Raw genomic sequence first — 22,365 nt, forward strand, 5'->3', positions numbered from 1 at the left:
ACTTTTCCATTTCAAAAGTTCAATCGATAAAGAGTAATATACTGTTTACAAAATCTAAAAATTTTACAATAGGCTCGCCTAATCATTGCAAATTCATCAAGAAAACTCATCAATCCATATTTCTTAACAGATAAACATTTTTGCAACGTTGACATTTTTTTATATATAAAAAGAAAGACCATCTTGTACTTTATTTTTAGCAGTATTACTGCTCTAAGCTGACACAAGTTTTCCAAGATTATAAGAGAAAGAGAAACTACAAAAAAAAATTGACATTTTTTCTTGTTTCTAAAATTGCAGGTATTGTATAAGTATTATATATGGAACACGGAAATAATTAATACACATCTTGCAGTTTTCTTTTGTAATTGCTTAAATCTATAAGAAATACATAAAAAATATACAGACTTAACATTTAAGAATTATATGGAGGAAAGAATATAGATATAACGAAGAGATTTGGTACTCTTGCTTACAGATTTGCGTCCTATCTTACAAAATTACGTATTAAAATCAACATAATAAAAATTACATATAAATAAAGAACTTCGCAAAGTGAGTTTTTATAAAACCCCAGCGTCAATGTACAAGTGAGATTTAAAAAATACCTAACTTAGACTATATATATCATATATGATACATTATGCATCAAACAGTCGCAAAGTCCTCTAATTTTGAAATCTTTTCTAAGAAATTTATAGTAAAAATTTAGCATTTTATTATTTATATCAGAGCATATAGAGCGTATACGAGCATTATGTAACGTAATATATTTGGTATTAATATGCCTTTGGGTTTTAATTATCAAGTATCTTAATTATTTACTATAAGTAAATTGATGGCAAAGATAAGAAACTGATAGATTATTCGTCAAATTATGTCAGGAAGAAGAGAAATTTATTAATAATAATTTTAATTCACATGATCTCGTGAATGTATTAATTTATTAATTACTATATGCAATTGCCTAATATCATCCCACCACTGCCATCAACTGTGATATTAATGAATTCTATGTAGGTACACATTTATTGTACTTGTACAATAAATCGTGACGCATCTCGCGTATTTTACTATGGAGGTAGATATTCGATAATGCAATGAGAGCTCAGACAGTTGGTGCATTAACGTGAGTGTGGGGAACTTGGACGGAGTGGAACGCTGTTGGATGCAAAGCGGGCAGTGATAACAAGTGTCCGCGTTCCATTTCATTCACTTCTTGTTGCTCTGTTCCTCCTAAAGAGCCGGTCGAACGCGCCAGGCTATTACGCTGTCTGCACATGTATGGCGTCTCTCCAGGTGAAGGAGTCTCACGACCCTGTATTACATAAGTTATTGTCTTATAAATCTTATTTACAGATCTTATCAGTAAGGCTAGATGGATAAAACAAAATGTGAAAGAAATGAAGTTTTATGATATAGGCGATATTTGTCATGACATGTGTTAAATGCGTGTAACAATTCTCTTAAAACAAATATAAAAAACAAATACAAACATAAAAATAAAATTTACGTACAATTTTGATTTTGTATCCTTGACTATATCAATCTTACTGTAACCTGATATTGAATTTGGATAAATAATATGAACTTGATTGTAAAATAGTTGGTTAACTCTTCAAATAATTTAAGTCGATTGAAGCTTCGTCATGTAAAATTTTTTTTTCTTCGCAAACAGATATAACTGTACTTTCAAATAGATGAAATACAGAATTTAGGTTCCCAGACGTAGTAGGCAAACTATCACGATCTACAGTCGTATTTAATTCTGATTTTATTCCTTCTAAGCATCGTCCGAGGTATTTTGACTCAGGGCACTCCGATGGAAGACTTATATCTCTTTCCAAGTCATACTAAGGAACCGAAGAATATACGAATGATGAATGATACAAGAATACAAAAATTTATAACGAGGCACTTACTTGTTTGGAAGGACCACAGCACGTTGCATGATTGCACGGCTTATCAGTCTTTGGACAATCCAACACGCAATCTTCCGTAGGAGTCTCTTTAATTTCGCTATTCGAATGATACTAGAATGATAGAAAAATGTCTTTAATATACTAAAAGTATCTAGTAATATATTTTGCAACGTATTAAAAATATCTAGCAACAAAAGTATCTATATTAGAAGCAATCGTAAGTTATAACTGGAAGCACCGTTTATCCGTGAGTCACGGATAGTTCAGTGAATGTTCACTTTACGCATCATTAACGCTGGACAAAAGATCGTGTATTAACTTCACGTGTGACTCACAGACAGATTTTTTAATCACAACTTACGATTATTCAAAGCTTTGAATGTATTTAAAAAGACTGTTACTCAGAAATTGCATGCATTTTTACTTAGTTTCTTTGCACAAAATTTTCTATTGTGATGTTTTTATATCTAAATTCTGTTTTAACCAACGTTTTGCGTTCACGCGTGCATGCACACAAATTTTTATAATGTTACTATATCTGCTTACATCAATAAATTCTGGTTGAATAGTCGTCGAGTGTATACCCTCGTTATGGAAAAATTCTTTAACTTGTTCGGCAATTTTCATATATTCTGAAAGATTTCTACATCTTATATGCGCACTAGCTATAATACGATCACCCGCCAATTGCCATACATGAAACTCATGTACAGCTAATACACCGTCCACATTCTCTAATAAACGTTGCTGTATAGCATCGACCTGTACGAATAAATTTGTAAATTAGACAATGCAAATATTTATCGTACAACTTAAAGATCTTATATACCAAATTATAGAAGCCAGAAAAATGTTACCTGAATGTGTGTTGGCACAGTCTGCAATAGAATTAAAGCTGATTCTTGAAGTAACGGCCACACGGAACGCAGGATGAGAATGACTAATAAAAGCGATAATGCAGGATCAATGTAGAATCTGTGCAGAAAAAATAAACAAATTTTAAATTACATGTTCAATTCTTCAGTATCTGTATAAAATACGTAAAAATGTAGAGTATTCAATCACCTGTACTTCCACTCTGTCTTCCACACGATTAGGGCAGACGCAATTACGATGACAGAGCCCAACGCGTCAGAAAGTACGTGAAGAAATACCCCTCGCATGTTCATCTGACTTGCATCGTGCGAATGGCCATGCGCTCGTTTTACTTGGGGTGTCGAAGGTCTATAAGCTTCGTCGTTCTCATTGTCGTCTGTGCCCACCAAGGTGCTTAGTCTATTATGACTTCGAGATATACCATGCGAGTGACCATGAGCATTTCCATGTTCTACAATAATTGCACTTATAAATATCTGCAGTTTATATATCGATAAAATAGATTAATTTTATCTGTTATATAAGATAGATGATGTAGAAATCGATTAATTAAAAGGAAGAAATATTAGCTGTTTCTTATTAAGTGTTGCAATTATGAAACACATTGGACATGATAACCATAAGATTACTCAATGCTTCATGAAGTGCTTAATAAATGCTTAATAAATTTTCCCCCTTAATATTAACAATATTCGTTTATTCGAGTAATCGAATATTCCCCAAATATTCAGTTACAGATAATTTAATATCAATAAAATAATGAAATAGATATATTAAGTATTATTGACACTTCTCCTCATCGGGGGGGGGGGGGGGGGAGAATTTTTAACATTTACATTGTAGCTCCGATATTTTTTCTCTTTGCAATCTTAAGATATAAATCTATTGCAGCAACTCTACAATAAGAATTTTATTTCTCTTATATTTACAGAAGTCTTTTATTTCAAATCTTGCTGTGTTAATACGTTTGCTAAGTAGATATGCATTTAATAATCAATTTCTCTTTATCTTGACCCAAGACAAAATCTCTTGAGCACCAATAATAAGATAACATCGCGACAATGAACAAAGAACCTTATATGCAAACAGCAATTTGAATATACAATACAGTTATTCATTATCATAATTAAGATATTAAGATTAGACACGAGAAGGATAATTATGAAGATATAAAATAGGAGTAAAGTACTTTACAAATATTATCTAACAGAAAGAAAGTAATAGTGCAAATTTCTGTATATATATATAAGTATTCTGTATATATATTCTTCCACAAATATGTGTATTAATATACAAATATTTATTATACGCAATTCTCTTTTTATACTTCTAATAACTGGGACAATTTCAGAGAACCTTTAAATTCTTTAAAACAAAGATAAAATGTCTACATCAAAATAAATATCACTCTTGTATACCTCGAACAGTTTAAAGTTAATCGAAAACAAATAAAATTCGATTTGCACGATACTCACCATGGAATAAACATAAACCTATCACGTTCACCAGCAAACCAAGTGCTCCAACTCCGACGAGTAGTTTGGGTTCGTGTATTTCCTCTATCTCGATAAATCTCTTACACGCCTCCACGGTAATACTAAAACATAAAGCGACCAGGAACACGGCGTTCACCAAGGCTCCCAACACTTCGGCTCTGGCCCAGCCAAAGGTATTTTTGGACCATTTCTTCGGTGACATCTGTAACGTAAAAACGCTTGTAAACAATCAACTATGTTACAAAAATAAAATGTCTGAAATTTTCCAAAACAAAATTCAAAATAAGCACGAAACTTACCTTCACCGAGAGAAATGCTACCACCAAAGCGGCCACATCTGATAACATGTGAAAACTATCTGCTATTAAAGCCATCGAGTTGGTGACGTAACCGACTACGATTTCGACTAAGAAAAATAAAGCTGTCAGCCATAACATTGTCAAGAGACGACATTTTTTCCCCGTGTAACGACCCATGGTATCTGTGCAGACCTGAAAAGATTAAAAGAAATATGTAAGCGTTTGTGACGAAGCCGAGTACACTAAAGTACCTCAGGAATAATCATCTCTCTGCAAAGAAAGTTTCTAATAATGCACAGATATTTTTATAACCCTTTGAGCCTGTAGACGGAAGAAGGGACTGTACGACATTGGAGTAACTTGGTCACATTGCAAACGATAAGAATGGAAAATATATATTTCTCCCGTCACACACAAATATCGATGTTTCAAATACCAAAAGTCAGCTGATGCGGACGAGGCGGTAACGTCGGACGCGGAAACTGTCAATCCGGGAAGGAAAACGGGATGCCGAAAATTGACGGGAACAGCGCTCGAGATCCAGTGAATTCCAATGCACCTCCTTCCCCCTCTCGTGTTCTTTGTTTGTTTACCAGGATCACACGCGAATTTCGGACGATCATTCGGCGCGAGAGACCACGTCCCGACACAGGCCGCAGGAGGAACAGGAGGCGCCTCTCTTATTCGGAGGACGATCAAGGACGACGGGATCGCGCGCTACACACACGTGCGCCCCGAATCGTTATCGTTACACGTTAAAGCAATTTCCTTATATCCATTTGCCATAAATCCGGGAGAAGGGAGAGAGAGAGAGAGAGAGGAAGAAAGGGAAATGAACGTGAATCACGGCGGAACGGCGAGGAAGGTACGGACTACGGACGTGATTCATCGCGCGGGGAGAGAGAAAGAGAGAATTCATGCGCCATGAATCTAGAAGGCTTCGGTTCGGGGCGCACCGACGTGACGAGGAGGATCGTAGCAAAAGGCAGCCGGCTCCGGGTAAAAAACTTTTGCGGCTGCGAAGTGTATCGAGTGTTGGCTCGAGAGGGTAACGGGAGAGCGCCGACGTTACCGATCGTCCTGAAACGAACGTTCGGATGAGTATTTATGTCAAGGCTGATTAACTTTAATCTCGATTTGACTTACTTTGTTTTATCTTCTTTTTTTCTAGCTCTAAGAATTACATGTCCATTTCCATCAACGTAGATTATTAACTTTAATCTCGACTCAACATCCTTCTTATCTCTTTCTAATTCTTGGAACTAGAAGAAGATAAAAGTACGTTAAATCGAGATTAAAATTAACGCACATTGGTAAAAATGTACATTAGAAAAATATAAGAAGCAAACATTATTAACTTTAATCTCGATTCAACAGCCTTCTTATCTTTTTCTAATTCTTTTAGAACTAGAAAAAGATAAAAAGTACGTTAAATCGAGATTAAAATTAACGCACATTGGTAAAAATGGACATTAGAAAAAGATATAAGAAGCAAATCAAATCGAGCTATTGAAATTGATCTACATTGGTAGGAATGGACATTATTCCGTAATACGAAATTGATTTTATAATTTACAAACCTTCGGTTTCATAAATATACATACAGCGAAATATATATATATATACATATAATATATGCATATATATACATATTATAATTATATACACACCCTGCACACACTATAAATTTTTATATAGTGGGTGCGCGCGCGCACGTACCACACAAATTTTTTTTCGAACAGAGAATAGTCGATATAATATCAGTGATCTTTGATCATCGCCGAGTTCACCAATTGAGTAACGAAAAGTATATAATCCAGAATCAGCGGCGATCGTCACAATGGTATCACAAGTATCACAACACAACGGGTGCGGAGAGCGCAGAGGAGGGGCGGAGGGGGGGGGGGAGGAGGAGGAGGAAAGGTACTTACCTGCGAGAGGGAATTCGTCGCGCCCGTTCACCGTATCGCCCTCGCGTTCTCGCCCCACCGTTCGTATCAAGTGACGCTGATTGAACACGGCGCGTGAAGAACGTTCCTGGACATGTTCCGTCGCGCGCGATCACGCGTACGCGCAGAACGCGTCGCTGGCAGGTACGGACAAGGCACACCTGGCACACGACGAGAAGAACTCACAGCGCACCGTGGCGCCCATGGCTAAACTGATTCGCCTTCGCGCACACCGCGGATGAAAAAGGGTTGGTGGGTTGGACGTTGGACGCGAGCGAGGCGGCGAGGACGAGGACGAGGACGCTGACCACCCGCGTTCGTAAAACCCCGCGGCCCCGTCCTCGCGGCCGGCCAATCGCGCGGCGTTAAGCCCGTATCGGACCTACGGATTGGTCCGAGAGATTTGAATTGAAATTCAATTGGAATAAAGAAGATGTGTATATTGTTCTATAGATTTTATCGGAACGCTGTGGCACGTGATAAAGCATTTATTAGATTTAAAAATGAAGTATAATTAAGACAATTGAGAAATTGTTGAAACTATATTTGTCGGACGGATTTTAGATATAAGAAATCGGTCATTTTTATTAGCATACGAAACGAAAACTAACTTAAGACGTTTTAATAAATTTGAGGAAAAATATTGAAATGTTGAATGTTTTCAAGGTGATCACCTGAAATTGAAAGAGGCTCAAGGCGCTTTTTAAAACTGGAAGTTAATGTCCCGAATAATTTTTTGAATTGTCCGTATAAGATTTTGTTTTTGTCCGATCAAAATGGCACGAAAGGAAATAATTTTGAAGATTTTTGTGAAGATCGTCGACAAAAAATTAGAATTATCTGTTTCCCGAAAAAACGATAATTTTGTTTATACATTTATTCAACTAAAAATAATTTTATTTTCATCGTTCAATTTTTTTAACTCCGAATAACTCCACGATTGTTGAACGAAATGCTACTCGTCTCGCTTTAGCCGCAATTCCGTTAATAACTGATAAGGAAAACTTTTTTCGCTCATAATGAGAGCACTCGTGAGCAATCGCACAGAATGATTCGTATACAAAAGTTAGAATAAAACTGATACATGTTTCTAATTCGCGAAAATAACAGAAGCAGATAATCCTTGAAATGATAAACGGAATGTATGATAGTTCAGTTTCAGCAATTTCTCAGTCGTCATCTTGCATAACATTTTTTGCAATGAAAAGAAATCTTTGTAATGCTAGTACTTGAAAATATTTTGTACCTCAAGCTGCAGAAAAGAAAAAAAAAATATACAAAAGTTTTCCAATAAACAAAAAGTTAGCAATTTGCCAGCAGATTTGAACAGAATATTGCGATTGACGTTAATTTTATTAAGCTCGTGTTTTATCAGCAGATACCGAGAAGAATCTGTCTATAACTGTTCAAATGAAATATTCCACAGATTCTACTCGGTGTTTGCTGGCAATCTGCCATATTCTGTCAGATTCTGTTGATACTCGTCGATAAAATTTACAGCAAATATTTTGCAAAATCTGCCTTCGACAGATGACTACTTGGAGTTTCAAGAAATTTCATTTCGCAAATATAAATTATTTTCAAATTCGCTTACACGGAAACTTGAGCCATAAAACAGCAGTTTGTCGAGAACATTATGCCATGCATTTCGAAAATAGAGATGTAAGATTCATAAGCAGTATAATATATCTATATATAGCGAGAGTTGTATCTTTATTATTTCAAATATTTGTAGCACAGGCACAATACGTTCAACTTCCGAATAAATTCGGGAATCGATCATCAATCGGTCTAATCGTCAGACATATGTAACACATGTTCTTAACGACGCGAGGTGTTCAAGAAAATGTCCATTTTCGAGCGCAAAATCTATGCGCGAAAACATAATTCCTCTTCCTCCACTTTCACTTTTTTAAAATTCTTGTTCAATACGCAATTCCGCAGCGGTTTCGATATATATTCGCGATTTCTTATATAAAAAAAAAATTTACAAATAAAATGTACAGTTGAAGACCGGGAGATTTTGTACGCGTACAAAATATCGGATACTTAAACAACGTATTAAGTACATATTAAAGCTACGAAGGTTTTTGTGTATTTTTAGAAAATTAAATGAAACATGTATGGTAAACGTTTAACTCGGCAGTGGTAGAATTTTTGTTATCGATACGACGAAATTTTTTTAGAGACCTATATATAAACTTTATATTTTTCTTACGGAAAATTGAGATGCGTCATTTTTAAGGAATTATTTATTATTCATAAATATTAATTAAAAACTAAGGAAAAGTAAGTTTAAGGAGAGACCGATAAATGCATCCAAATATGGAGTTAAGCAAACTTCACTTCGAAATATTATGTCATTATATCAGGATTAGATATAATATAAAACATATACACGCGCGTGTGAAAGACACAAATATTATTATATACACAAAATGTAAATTACAAAATTTATAATACAAAGTCGATCTTTATATTTATATTTACGTTTTTCGCATTACTCTTCTTAAGTTTTAAAAGTCAATCTATAGAAATTCTGCACCTATATTTATATTTGAAACTTAATTGTTCTTGACGTATCACGTATCATTTTTCATATTTAATAAATAAATTAATAAATATACTTTGATAGGATTAGAAACAAAAAAATCTAATTAAAAAGATATTTAAGTGTATTTTTTTAAATTTATATAATATGAATAAGAAACACAAATTTCTTCACATATAAAAAAAGTTGACACTTAAATTTTTTTTCTTTCTCTATTTTTACATTTATTGAGATCGATGTAAACGGATTCTTGTTTACACGTTAATATTTACATTAAACGTAATTTCCTTCTAGAAACAAAATTCGAAGCTACCATCCATAGGATGGGATAAGTTACAAATTTCACACTAGAGTAAAAAAGTATTAGCACCGCTTCCTAAAAACCAATTCTACCGGAATATCTCTCGAAATTCCGTAAACATAGGAAATTATACTTATGATTACGATATCAACCTACTTAATTCATTCTATAAATGCCCGTTCTTCACGAAAATGGCAGGATAAGAAACGAAGAATCTTAAACGTCTACAAAGTGTCTAAACAAGCTTAATTTTACATTATGTATATTTAACTTCGACAAAAGGTGATACGAATGATAACAAGTAGTAACGTCAAGATAATGAGAAATATGTATATTGGAACTGCAACCTATTTACAATAAAAAGCAAACGTTTTTGACTATAGAAATTAAATAAAGAGATGAAAATTCTCATCATTTAATATCAATGAGAGAAAATATTTCTCGTACGCGTTCTGCATCACGCGAGTACAAAAATGAAATGTAACATTCTCGAAATCCTAATCTTCGTTGCAGGATTTATCGTGGCTTATTGATATTTCCTTTTTATAAGATGTAAAAATAAATCTTTATAACTGTATTTTATATAGACGAAATATAATTTTTTTTTTTTTTACAACATTTGGCGTTTCAGTTTAGAGAGTAGTTTAAACGTGTGTACTCCCATAAAACGATCACAAGCTTGTAAGTGTAATTTTGGATTGCATTTAAAATGCAATTTTTTTTTTGCAGGATATTTCGCCTAGCCCTGGTGGTACCACTGCCGGGTTAAGGATGAACTGGGTCCAGAGTACCATACATCTGAATTTATTACAAAGTCACATTTATTATCACGATTCAGCTATCTCAGCATCATCGATAATACGAATCTGGTAATACTATTTACAATCTACCGAAATAAACGCAATAATCGGTAGTAATAGCAATAGCGTCTTTCAAATCTCTTCGGAAACTCCCCCTCCTATCATTTACTTTCACCTCGTTGATATATTTTTCTTTTTTTAATAAGTGTGCTGAAAAATCGGTATAAATGTAACCTACGAAAAGGAGTAATATTACCGCAATAATCGTTCAATTGTAGCTTAGACAAAATTTGGAAGAACTGTAACGCCGTTTTTCATCTTTCTTCTTTACGTTTCCCTACTTCTACTATTGCCAACGCTAGTTTATCCGGTAGTTTTTTTTTTTCATTTTTTTTTTTTTAGAAAAATCGAACGGATACTCGTTGAATAATTATATCACGAGTACGAGGTCGATTGAACATGTCACAGTTTACAGCTCGAGCACCATATTTGGCTAATGTCAATAATAATTAAAAGCAAATTGAAATGAAATTTCGACAAGTCTAAAATCGCTACCTCACTTCTCCCACTTTCTTTCTCTCCCTCTGTCTGTCTCGATTTGCTATCATTTACGCTACGTTGCGACATTGTCGATAAACTGCGATTGATATTAAATACGATCTAATGCTAATTCACTTACGTATAGATCACTACAATCGGGTATTATTAACGATGAGCGTTCAATTAGTTTTCTCTCGCTGCGTCCCGCGATGTTGGCTACTATGGCACTTGACTAATACTGACGCGCTGTGTTTGTTTTTTTCCCCCCTAAACTTCTAATACCTTACACGCTATCATCACGTCTAACAATAAATTTAACTCGAACAACGGTTCCCTATTTTTATCTATCAATATTCTCAACTGTCCTAGCGACCAACATCGTGTACGAAACAGCAGTTTAAAATTCGTTTATATAAAGTGCTACAGGTCTTCCACAATTTTTCTAAGATAAGTAATAATTACTTCGTAATAGTTTTGCTAACCAGCGACCGTCCGCCCTACTTGGCTTGGGCTGGGGATCGGGGAGACGCAGGGCGGCGGTATGGTATCTTTCTTTTTTTTTCTTTTTGATTGGTATCGATCTAAATCTAGTATTTGGACGAAGTGCGAGGATGGGTCGTGCGTGCTTTTGCTTCCTAAATCGAGCGTGCGCAAGTTCTTATAATCTTTTTTTTTTTACTCGTAGCCGTAAGCTTTACTTTCTTGTTTCCTTGATCAGAATTACGATTTATCTTCGTTAATAATTAATAATTTACTCGATACGTATATTCTCGAAAAAAAAAAGGAGAAAAAGAATGTTCTCATTGCATGTGTAAAAAGAACAGTGTCGGAAATCATGGAGCAGCCCTGAGAGAGAGCGAACAACGCATCTGGGAGTAGTGCATGTGCGCCTATGTATCCGCACGCGCGCGCATGGTTGTGTTGTACGTGTGTATGTCTGTTTTACGTATGTGTAAATCTGTTGAGTATAATGTGTCGTGTATGTGTGTGTGTTGTGTGCGCGCGCGTACGTCCACACGTATGAATCTCATGAGGATGAATGTTTCACTCAACGTGTAAATTGCGAATTTACTTATAATTTACTCTTTTTAACGTTTGCTTTAACCTCAAGTCTTAAGAGTCGTGTGACGCGTATCCGCGCACCCGTGCCTCGAGTTTGTATACAAGTGACAACCTTCTACGCTGAATATCGACACTTCTGCAACAGAATTAACAGATTGTCACGTGAGAGACATATATTTCACGACAATATTTGCAACGGTGTGCTAGACGTAATTTTTATATAGAAAATTCTTACCATCAGGTAATTCATATAGTTTCCTAGGAAGAGAGGCGAAATAGGGATGTCGTAACGCTTCCTCCGCTCCTATCCGTTGATCGGGATTCAGTTGCAGGAGCGACGACGCCATACTATCGCCTTCGGCGATATCGTAAAGCCGGGGAAACGATAGTCCCAGTTTCCGCGGGGGATAAAATATCAGTCTATGCGCCTTATACCCGGGCAGATGCGTGACACCTGGCCAAGTCTCCTCGGTAGGTGTGCCCAGCACTTTAAATATCTTATCGAGTTGGTCGTACGTACAGCGTACACCTGGGAATGTCGGTTCGCCAGTTAACATTTCCACAAATATGCAACCTACTCCCCACATGTCGAGCGAGGTGGAGTATTCTGTGGAACCTAAAAGAACGTCGGGCGGTCTATACCATAAGGTCACGACTTCGTGTGAGTATGTATGCGATGGCACGGATTTGGCCCTTGCTAGCCCAAAGTCTGCCAATTTAAGTTCTCCTATTTCGCTGATTAATAAATTCTGTGGCTTTACATCTCTGTGCAGAACCCTCCTAAAGTATGCAGTAACACAAATTAATCAACGCGCATCAGGATGAAGACATCGACGTTACGTACTACATGTATCTGTCTAATTACCTGCGATGACAGTATGCCAGCCCTCTCAACAGTTGAAAAAGAAACAATTTAACGTTGCGCGGATCCAATCCTCCGTTCCCGCTTCCATACCTCTCCATATATTGCGATAGATCGGTATGAACGTATTCAAACACGAAGGTGAGCGTCTCACGGGTATGAATGATATCGTGTAAAGTCACGATATTGCTATGCTTTAACTCTTTGAGGAGACTTGCCTCGCGAATGGCAGTAAACGGAGCTCCTTCCTCCTCTTGCAGTCTAATTTCTTTAAGAGCCACCACTTGATTAGTGAGATGGCTGTAGCCTTTGAACACTGTGGCATATGATCCCTCTCCCAACTGCTCCAGTTTTATATAAGCTTCAGATTTACCGAACGGCGAATCTCCCTGTTGAGACAAATTGAGATTAATGTATAGTATCGTACTGGAAAGTGAATACGAATGAGTACGTATGTAGTATAATATTACCCCAAAAGCGGAGAATCTTTTAGTTCTTCTAGGTGGGTCCGGACCAAGAAAAACTTCAGATTTGGGTCGCGGTGGACGTCGGGGCCGCAAAATTACCCTAGCTTCTTCCCGTATATCTTCATCGAGAAGCTTTGAATCGCTAGAAACCGAAAGCTGCCGATGCACTCTCTCATGGTCGCCCACACCCGTCCATTCTATGACAGTCCAATTTCCGAAAACATTCTTAAAATAACAGCAATAAAAGTGGATAAAGTCACAGACTTTTATAAAATTCTGGGATATACAGTAATTCTGTGTTGTGTAAATTATATGTAACATATCTATATGTTTTGGTTATTTTGTACATTTAAAATTTTAAATAATCGCGAGATAACTACTCTTATATATGCATAATTTCAACCATGCATAATTAATATGCACAAAAATGAAAACGTGATATTTGATACATATTGATAAAAAATTTTTTAGTGATATCTTTTTAGTGTTTTTAATAAATGTATCATGAATAAGTGCGTTCTTATATATGAGAATTAGTTAATAAATAACTTAATAAATGTGTGTACAACATCAATTAGATTATACTGTCTCAATTTCACAAAATATATAAACATATGTCAAACTCTGTCTAAAAGACGTTATCAAACCCACGAACATATATTTATAATATATTTATAATGTTTTCATGATAAAGCTCACCATAACGACGATCTTTATCCGCAGGTATGTTGCCATTTGGCTCCAATCGGTCTAGGAACTCCTCAGAATAACCATTATATGGCAATTGACCTCTGGTTGCTACATCATCAGCCTCTTCTTTTGATATAGCTGTAATAAAATAAATAACATTTAAATGTATGATATTTATCATAATTATATCTAGTTGACAAATAATTCGTGATTTAATTATGTCAAACTACTTTATTCTATTTGTAATACAAATATATTTAATATTTATAACGTTAATAATCAAATATAACACACATAGACGTTGTTTAATTACAGTCTACAAAAACAATTATTTGCCTGATATAAATTATATATTCAATAATATTTAAAAAATCATTTAAAGATAATAAAGTTTAATCTTTGCAAATACAACTTTTATCGGTGTGAAAAAAATTAATTATTTGTACAAAAAATTCATACAATATTATTTGTACTTACAAAGCCGTCCAAAGCTGTGACTGAGGCGTTTCTTTAATTTTTGCACTCTGCTGAGAGCACCGCCTTTCTTCTCCCGCATTGTCACAGGCCCTGCGTGTAACAAGGGTAATATTTAAACAACCATTTGATACACCAAACGTAAGTTGAGATAGCATGACATCATAACAGAAGGCCAAGAACATCCGAGTAATTTAGATATAACAGATCATTATGATGACATCATCCACTGTGTTACGCTGGTGTTCCTTAATAATGACTATAGAGGCATATACGCGTGACATTCCTCTTAAATGACAACGCGAGGAACTTGATACGACGAGAAACATGCACGCTAAAAAATATGCGTATGATCACATCACGTAATACACAAATGAGAAGAGAGGGGAAAAGAAAGGAGTCTACCAATTTCTCTTCTGGCGGGTAACACGCATTCGATACAACGGACGATAGGTACGGATGAAGAAAGATTCTTTTCGCGTTATACAAAGGTCAAAACTTGTGCCTTACTTTTCTTACTCGACCGCTTAGACGTTATAATGACACTCAATGAAGGTAACTTGAGCAGCGTTTTGTCTCAAAGCGGAATGATGTAATTCGTTCCGAACGTAGATGATTCATCTAATCGCGATACGAAAGTTGGCAGATTTTTACGAGAATGAAGATACGCGTTCTCAAGTATACCCTTCCAAGTGCAGGTTCAATTCTAGCTCAACTATCGTGGCTTCTTGGCGCGAGAGCTGCATAACGAAGCAAACTCTCACGGGACACTCACCATCGCGATAAAAACTTTGAAACCGCCGTATGTATGCGGCACATGACACGCCATTCAGTCACACGTACGTGCACGCACACGAGTACGGTACAGTTCTGCACACGCACCCTCGCACATATACATACACAAACAGTTGTTCTGCGGTACAGGTAGCAGTTACAGCGAAGTGGGGGTCAACGAACTAATATGCATTAGTTTCACGCGTCGGATAACGAATGTCTGTTCGAGTGTGAAAATGATAACGCATCGGGCTTCCTTCGCGCTGCACAGAAGATCGCGTTGTACTCGACTCGTCGCGCGGGGCTCTCGACGCTCGACGGCGAGCCACGTTGATCCACGGAGACGCGAATCCCGCGATTGAAGCTGATAAGCGCGCCAGCGCGAATCAAGCGCGCGTATCAAGCGACGTCGCGGGCCGAGGAAGAAAAACGTTCGGTTTCTCTCTGTCCGAGCGTTGTGTTGCATACTGGAGCTCCGTCCCTCTTCTGCCATCGGGAAACGATACCGTACACGTACACGTACGAGACGGGCGGCGCGCGCGCACCCGCACACACACATACACGTGCGCGCGCGAAGAGAGAGAGAGAGAGAGAATTGTCATTTTCTTTCTCTCCTCCTCCTTCCCACACCCTTCTTTTTTTATCACTCTGCTCCTCTCCGTCGCGTTGCCCCGACTGTTGTCCTTCTTCCATCTCTACGGATCCTGGAACGGAATTCCCTTTACCTCTTTCTCTCTCTCTCACTCTCTCTTTCTCTGTCGCACACGCACGCACATACACATACATTCTTTCTTTCTCTTTCCAGCTTTATCTCTCTCTCTCTCTCTCTCTCTCTCACACCTCGTTCGCACGCACACACAAAAGCGGCCGAGAGCCGATAAGAAACGACGAGCCGGAACGAGTCGAATGGGAAAAGGATGCGCGCCAGGGGCGTCCGCGCGCTCCGACGATCCGACTTACCTTCTTTACTCTTGGAGGCGGTCGAACCCTTGTCCTGATAATACATGATTACTCATTCGCTCGCACGCGCGGGACACATCACATATGGGCGGTGACGCACTCGGCTGCGGGTGTGTGCGTGTACGCGCCGCCGCTACCGCTACCGCTACCGCTACCGCTACCGTCGCCGCCGCCGCCGCTGCTGTGTTTTTCCCTCGGCCGATGCTCCTGCGGCGATCCCGGGTGCCGTGCTCCCTAGCGCGCGTTCCTCTCACGTCGCTCGTGCCGTCGTCTCGTATCTCGGCGATGCGCGCACGGTCCCGGACGTCGCGTCGCCTCGCGCCATGAAAACGCCTCCGCGCTGTCCCCGTGGACGACGACGACGGCGGCGATGGGGTCTTTCCGCGCGGTGTGCGCCACCGCGAGAATATTACCACCGCGAAATTCGGCACCACCGAGAGATCGGCTCTCCGGTCCACGAGAGGGGCAAGGTTCACGTCGTCGGTGGCACTCTCACGCACGCACACACGCGACACACACACTCTTGGCTTTTTCTCTCTCTCCTTCTGGTATTTCCTCTCCTCTTCTCGCCCACGGGATCACGACGTCGGAGTCGGAGCAACTCCTCCCCGTTCGCGCTTAACCCTGCTGACGGCGGGTGCTCGCGCACGCCACACACTACCTCCGGTAAATCATCTGCGAACGGGACCCGACCGGTCCCGGAAGCCTGTCTCTCGCACGTCGCGGATACTGCGCCCTGCGGCCCGCACCACACCACCCTCGCACCGCACCGCACGACACGACAAGTCGCGAGCGAGCCAGCCGAGCTCAGCCGAGGCCCGAGACGCGCGCGCACGCGAACCTAGAACGGCGACACCGCGTGAAAGAAATTAGATTGGACGAGCGCGCGACGCGCGGGAAAGATCCAAACGCTGTTTCTCTCGAATATTAGGATATATAAATAGGAAACATATATTCCTGTAATAAATATTAAATATTAGGATATGTAGATGTGGGGATATTCCTATATTTATTGTATATCTTATATTTTATTCCTTTTCATTGTGCGTTACGTTTAATTATTATTTCTCATTCCCGATTCCTAATATGTGCTCTATTGTGCGCAGAGCCTAACTCATTTTTTATCCCTTTCTGATTCGTAGAACTGGATTAAAAAGATTAAAGTTAATCTACGTTAGTAGAAATAGACGTTAGTCTTTTTCTCGGCAAGAATCTTTCCAAGTTTTGCGCAGATTTATAACACCGAGTTTCAAAACTCTCTCTCTCTCTCTCTTTCTTTCTGTATGTAAAAAAACAACTATACATATAATATACAGTTTTGTGTAGAGGGTCGAATGTGTATCTTGAAACGAGGTAAAAATTACAAAAGTGAGGAAATTAACTGTAATATCTACGATTTTATTTACGAAATTTAGTAAATCGGTTCACTTTTGTAATTTTCACCTCGTTTGAAAAATACACAATCGAGGGGTCTTCATTATCGATACTCGACGTCGAGACCTCGATACCGCGAGTAACCGCGAATATCGGAGTAGCGCGATATCGATACCCGCCCGGGCGCGCAACCTGGCCAACCTGGGCCATGTTCTCGCGCGTCGTCGCACGTGTCGGTGTAAGTGTGCGCTGTCGCCTTGTGAGTCAGCAAAACGGGAACGGGAAGGGAGTTGGCGATAATCTGTTGTCGCGGCTGTTACGAGGATCGAGCACCGTCGGGAACGGCGGTGAGACCCTGCACGCGAATTACCGCGGTGAGCGCGCGAGTGAAGTTGTCAACGTGCCGAACGGAGCGACGATGTCGGGCGACGAGAAGCCGTTTCGCCGTCTGCCGTTGTGCGTGCGTCCCTATCACTACGATATATCGCTGACGCCAAATCTCGCTGCCTTCACCTTCGACGGAACTGAGAACGTGCACCTCAACGTAAGTCCCGTCGTGATCTAGACTTCGATCTTTCTATCTCTGTCTCTGTCTCTCTCTCTTTCTCTTTCTCTTTCTCTCGCCGCCTCCCCTCGAATGAAAGAAAAAGAGTCGAATAAAGAGATAGAGAACAAAGCGGCCGCTAGCCATATGGGAAACATAACCAAGTAACGCCCCTCCCCTCTCCTTCCCTTCCGCCGCCGCCGGCTCTACATGGCTGTTTGAATAGTGTTTAGATTCGAGTTTGATAGGCAAACACCGACCGCCTTATCTTCTCTAATTGCCGGCAATCGCGGTTTTAAATCCTTTCGACAATTTGCCTCGTTTATTCCGCAATGACGCGCGCGTTTGATTTCTAGTTGTATTATTTGCCGACGTTATCTTATTATTTTTCCTCAGACTGTGTCTGTTTAATGGTATCTCACGCTTATCTTTGCAACGTACGATGACTACTGCAAATTCCCTCTCTCTCTCTCTCTTTCTCTCTCTCTACTGACTACTGATTTTTTTTCTTTTTTCTGGATTGCAGGTGGAAAACTCGACTGATACCATTGTGTTGAATTCTTTGGAAATTAATATAAAAAACGCGACTTTTAACGGGAACGATGGTAAGACCATTGCTGCCGAGAAAATTGAACTGTCAGCCTCCGAAGAAACGGCCATGTTGGTATTTCCTGAAGCTCTGCCATCCGGTAAGAGCGGATACCTGAATATAGAATTCGTGGGCGAGATCAATGACAAGATGAAGGGCTTGTATAGGAGCAAATATACCGGGTGAGACTGCAGCTCGTAATTTTGCGATATATGAAAGAATTACAAAATCGTTTGCCTCTGTCTGTCCATTTGATTAGGAAAAGGACCCTTTTGACAATGCGTTTCAATCATTGTTTATTAATTTTAGCATCTGACAAAATTATATAACGCGTGGGTAAACGAAGGCAATGTTTAAACTGTGTATGTTGTATGTATCTTTCAAAGGCAAGATGGTTACTGCGCCGTAACTTTTTTGTGTCCCACGTCGGCGCGGAAATTTTTCCCATGTTGGGACGAACCGTCCTTCAAAGCGACCTTTGATATACATCTCGCAATCCCAACTCAGACACCCCTGGTCGGAATATCGAATATGGTGAGCATCCTTGCAATGTAGAATTTTTATGATTTCAGAGAGGACGGTACCGTTGAACACGCGGCGGTTACCCAGTTTGAGCCGACAGATGCTAGACGTTGCTTCCCATGCTGGGACGAACCAGCGCTCAAAGCCACATTTGACATTACGCTAAAAGTACCAATCGGTCTTACGGCACTTTCCAATATGGTAAGCAGCGCCCGGCATCTGCAATATTATTTGCTTCTCTGTTTTTTTTTCTTTCGTTCCCTATCTTCTGATTTATATTTAAGGTAGATATACATATTTTTCTTTCATTTCTTACGCTCTTCTTACATTTGATTATTTCTTTATGTATGACATTTAATGTAAATATGTATGTGTACATCTTATTTGTTTTAATTTTCAGCCGGTGAAAAGCAAAATTACAAATGGCAACTACGAGACATTGACTTTTGAAAGAACGCCTATTATGTCGACGTACTTAGTGGCCGTAGTAGTAGGCGATTTCGATTACATCGAGGACATGTCTAGTGACGGTGTGTTAGTTCGAGTTTATGTGCCCAAATCCAAGAAGGAGCAGGGCCAGTTTGCTCTGGAAGTGGCCACCAAAGTGCTGCCTTATTACAAGACTTACTTTGGTATCGCATATCCCCTGCCGAAGATCGATCTCATAGCGATCGCCGATTTTTCGTCCGGCGCTATGGAAAACTGGGGACTCGTCACGTACCGCGAGACCTGTTTGCTCGTAGATCCGAAGAATACATCGGCGGTGCGCAAACAGTGGATTGCATTGATAGTAGCGCACGAGTTGGCGCATCAATGGTTCGGCAATCTTGTGACGATGGAATGGTGGACGCATCTATGGCTGAATGAGGGCTACGCGTCATTCGTAGAGTTTCTCTGCGTCGCCCATTTGTTCCCACAGTACGATATCTGGACGCAATTCGTGACGGACACGTACATCCGAGCGCTGGAACTGGATGCACTGAAGAACAGTCATCCGATCGAGGTGCCGGTCGGCCATCCGTCGGAGATCGACGAGATCTTCGACGACATATCGTATCACAAGGGCGCCTCTGTGATACGCATGCTGCATGCGTACATAGGTGACGACGATTTTAGGAAGGGTATGAATCTATACTTGAAAAGGCACAGCTACGCCAATGCGGAGACCGAGGATCTCTGGGCCGCGTTGGAGGAGGCCAGTAACAAGGCTGTGCGTAAAGTGATGTCGTCGTGGACCAAGAGACAGGGTTTCCCCGTTGTCAAGGTCGACTTTCGCCAAAAGGGCGACAATAGGATCTTATCATTGTCTCAGGAGAGATTCTTGGCTGACGGATCGGTGGACAACAATGCAGATAATACGTGGCTCATACCGATAAGCGTAACCTCTTCGCAAAATCCGTGCAAGACGATATTCGACGGCATTTTAGACGCGAAATCCAAGGAATTTGTAATCCAAAACGTTCCCGAGGGCACATGGCTGAAGATCAATCCTGGTACAATTGGCTTCTATCGAACCCGTTACAGTAAATCCGCTCTATCGCTTCTGTTGCCCGCGATTAAGAAGCACACGTTACCTCCTCTCGACAGATTAGGTTTACTGGATGATCTCTTCGCGATGGTACAGGCGGGTTACGCATCCACGGTGGAGGTGCTCGAATTAATGCAGGCGTTCATGCACGAGGACAACTACACCGTGTGGTCTACCATAGTAAATATCCTAAGTAAAATCGGCATTCTCATCTCGCACTTAGACTTTGAAGATTCTTTCAAAGCGTTCGGACGTAATCTGTTCCGCGACGTTAATGGCATATTAGGTTGGGATCCTAGGCCAAACGAGAGTCACTTAACCACGTTACTCCGATCTCTCGTGTTAGGCCGCATGGCGGCTTTTAATGATCAAGCTACTATCGAGGAAGCGAAGAGAAGATTCGAGCTACACGTAAACGGCACGACGTCGCTCGCTGCTGATTTGCGAAGCCCGGTTTATCGAGCTATACTCTCCGTGGGCGATGCCAATACTTACGACACTATGATAAAATTATACAAAGAGGCCGATCTTCAAGAGGAGAAAGAGCGGATTCTGCGTGCGCTCGGCGCGATCAAGGACGAAGCGTTGCTGAGAAAGGTCCTGGACTTTGCGATGAGCGAGGAGGTCCGTGCTCAAGACACAGTATTTGCCATCATGTCCGTGGGCTTGTCGTACAAAGGACGTCTCATGGCGTGGAACTTCTTCAAGGAGAAATGGAAGACCCTGATGGATCGTTACGAGGGCGGCTTTTTACTGGCGCGGCTGGTCAAGTTCACCACGGAGAACTTCGTCACCGAGGAACAGGCCAAAGATGTGGAGAACTTCTTCGAGGGTCACCCGACTCCGGGCACCGAAAGAACGGTGCAGCAGTGCGTGGAGTCCATTAGATTGAACGCGGCATGGCTCAGCCGAGAAAAAGACTCCATCAGAAAATATCTGACCACTCAAGTCTAGTAAAGACAGTTTTTATTTTTTTCTTTCTCCGTTACCTTAATAGGACATTTTGGCATAATTCGAGACCGCATACAAGCCAAACGGTTTTATTACGCGAACATTTATGGTACTGCTTGATATTGTGAGAGAACGTTAATTAGGTACGGACTTGTGTATGAGATAATGCATAAATAATCCGACAAACCACGTGTATGCACGCTTGACGAAAAGCTAATTTGCTTAATATTGGCTAGAAATTTAACCGAGTGAAAAAAAAACATGGGAGAAAATACAGTTTTGTATACACCTATTATACCTCATTGACGAGTCATGGCGTAATCCAACACCTTACAGAGTTCTCTTATCTGTTTATTTCTTGCCTGGTATTAGATTCCATCATCATCATTTATGGGGGAAAATTGAAATATTTAGAATAATCACTTTAATATATTTCAAATATCTCTTTCATTTATTATATGAGGAAAGTTAAAACTGAATATTATATATCAATACTTTTAATTCTCAGTAACATACTGAAGCAATATTTGCATACAATACTGCAGCAGTATTTAAAGCGGAATCTATTTCAAACATGATTTATATATAAATGTAATTTAGAATGTTCATTTATATATAAATGTAATTTAGAAAAGCCAGTCGTGAAAGTTTAATGCGTTTGTATTGTTGTTTATTCATATATTACGTGAGCTATTTGCAAGATTTGCTCTCGATTTTTAGATAAACTATACCAACATGTAAAAGAACTACGTTTGAACATGGATCTTTTTATGAAAAAACCCTATTATTCTGTTTATTAAAATAAAAGGTCAAACTTAAATCCGATGAATAATT

At 39.5% G+C, this 22,365-nt stretch overlaps 3 protein-coding genes across 8 annotated transcripts; 1 reads left to right on the plus strand and 2 right to left on the minus strand.

Moving 5' to 3' along the window:
• Nucleotides 1-349: 349 nt before the first annotated feature.
• Nucleotides 350-6,857, minus strand: Znt63c (zinc transporter 63C). 2 transcript variants are annotated; one of them, XM_071720304.1, is made up of 9 exons: nucleotides 6,525-6,857; nucleotides 5,030-5,673; nucleotides 4,594-4,785; nucleotides 4,274-4,496; nucleotides 2,988-3,249; nucleotides 2,780-2,897; nucleotides 2,469-2,684; nucleotides 1,923-2,033; nucleotides 350-1,318 (listed from the first exon to the last, which is right to left on the minus strand). In XM_071720304.1, exons 3-9 carry the CDS (start codon nucleotides 4,768-4,770, stop codon nucleotides 1,109-1,111), a joined length of 1,317 nt encoding a protein of 438 aa, XP_071576405.1. In that variant the 5' UTR covers nucleotides 4,771-4,785; nucleotides 5,030-5,673; nucleotides 6,525-6,857; the 3' UTR covers nucleotides 350-1,108. The 2 variants fall into 2 exon arrangements, with proteins under 2 accessions (XP_071576405.1, XP_071576399.1); XM_071720298.1 differs by lacking the exon at nucleotides 5,030-5,673.
• A 1,379-nt stretch (nucleotides 6,858-8,236) lies between these two features.
• On the minus strand, nucleotides 8,237-16,813 carry Eip63e (cyclin dependent kinase Eip63E). Of its 4 annotated transcripts, none has more exons than XM_071720263.1 (7): nucleotides 16,024-16,813; nucleotides 14,293-14,382; nucleotides 13,825-13,953; nucleotides 13,129-13,322; nucleotides 12,662-13,047; nucleotides 12,032-12,576; nucleotides 8,237-11,932 (listed from the first exon to the last, which is right to left on the minus strand). In XM_071720263.1, the coding sequence occupies exons 1-7, from the start codon at nucleotides 16,067-16,069 to the stop codon at nucleotides 11,841-11,843; spliced, it is 1,482 nt and encodes a 493-aa protein (XP_071576364.1). In that variant the 5' UTR covers nucleotides 16,070-16,813; the 3' UTR covers nucleotides 8,237-11,840. The 4 variants fall into 4 exon arrangements, with proteins under 4 accessions (XP_071576364.1, XP_071576369.1, XP_071576376.1 ...); XM_071720268.1 differs by lacking the exon at nucleotides 16,024-16,813 and adding an exon at nucleotides 15,190-15,664; XM_071720275.1 differs by lacking the exon at nucleotides 16,024-16,813 and adding an exon at nucleotides 15,065-15,188.
• A 774-nt stretch (nucleotides 16,814-17,587) lies between these two features.
• On the plus strand, nucleotides 17,588-22,363 carry Psa (puromycin-sensitive aminopeptidase). 2 transcript variants are annotated; one of them, XM_071720198.1, is made up of 4 exons: nucleotides 17,588-17,941; nucleotides 18,468-18,712; nucleotides 18,917-19,064; nucleotides 19,453-22,363. In XM_071720198.1, exons 1-4 carry the CDS (start codon nucleotides 17,606-17,608, stop codon nucleotides 21,532-21,534), a joined length of 2,811 nt encoding a protein of 936 aa, XP_071576299.1. In that variant the 5' UTR covers nucleotides 17,588-17,605; the 3' UTR covers nucleotides 21,535-22,363. The 2 variants fall into 2 exon arrangements, with proteins under 2 accessions (XP_071576299.1, XP_071576289.1); XM_071720188.1 differs by lacking the exon at nucleotides 18,917-19,064 and adding an exon at nucleotides 19,103-19,253 and having other exon boundaries at nucleotides 17,591-17,941.
• Nucleotides 22,364-22,365: the final 2 nt, after the last annotated feature.

The sequence above is a fragment of the Temnothorax nylanderi genome, unplaced genomic scaffold, assembly GCF_030848795.1.
Source record: "Temnothorax nylanderi isolate EJ_2023f unplaced genomic scaffold, tnyl_v1.0 TNYL_tig0007_pilon, whole genome shotgun sequence".
Taxonomy (NCBI): Eukaryota; Metazoa; Arthropoda; class Insecta; order Hymenoptera; family Formicidae; genus Temnothorax; species Temnothorax nylanderi.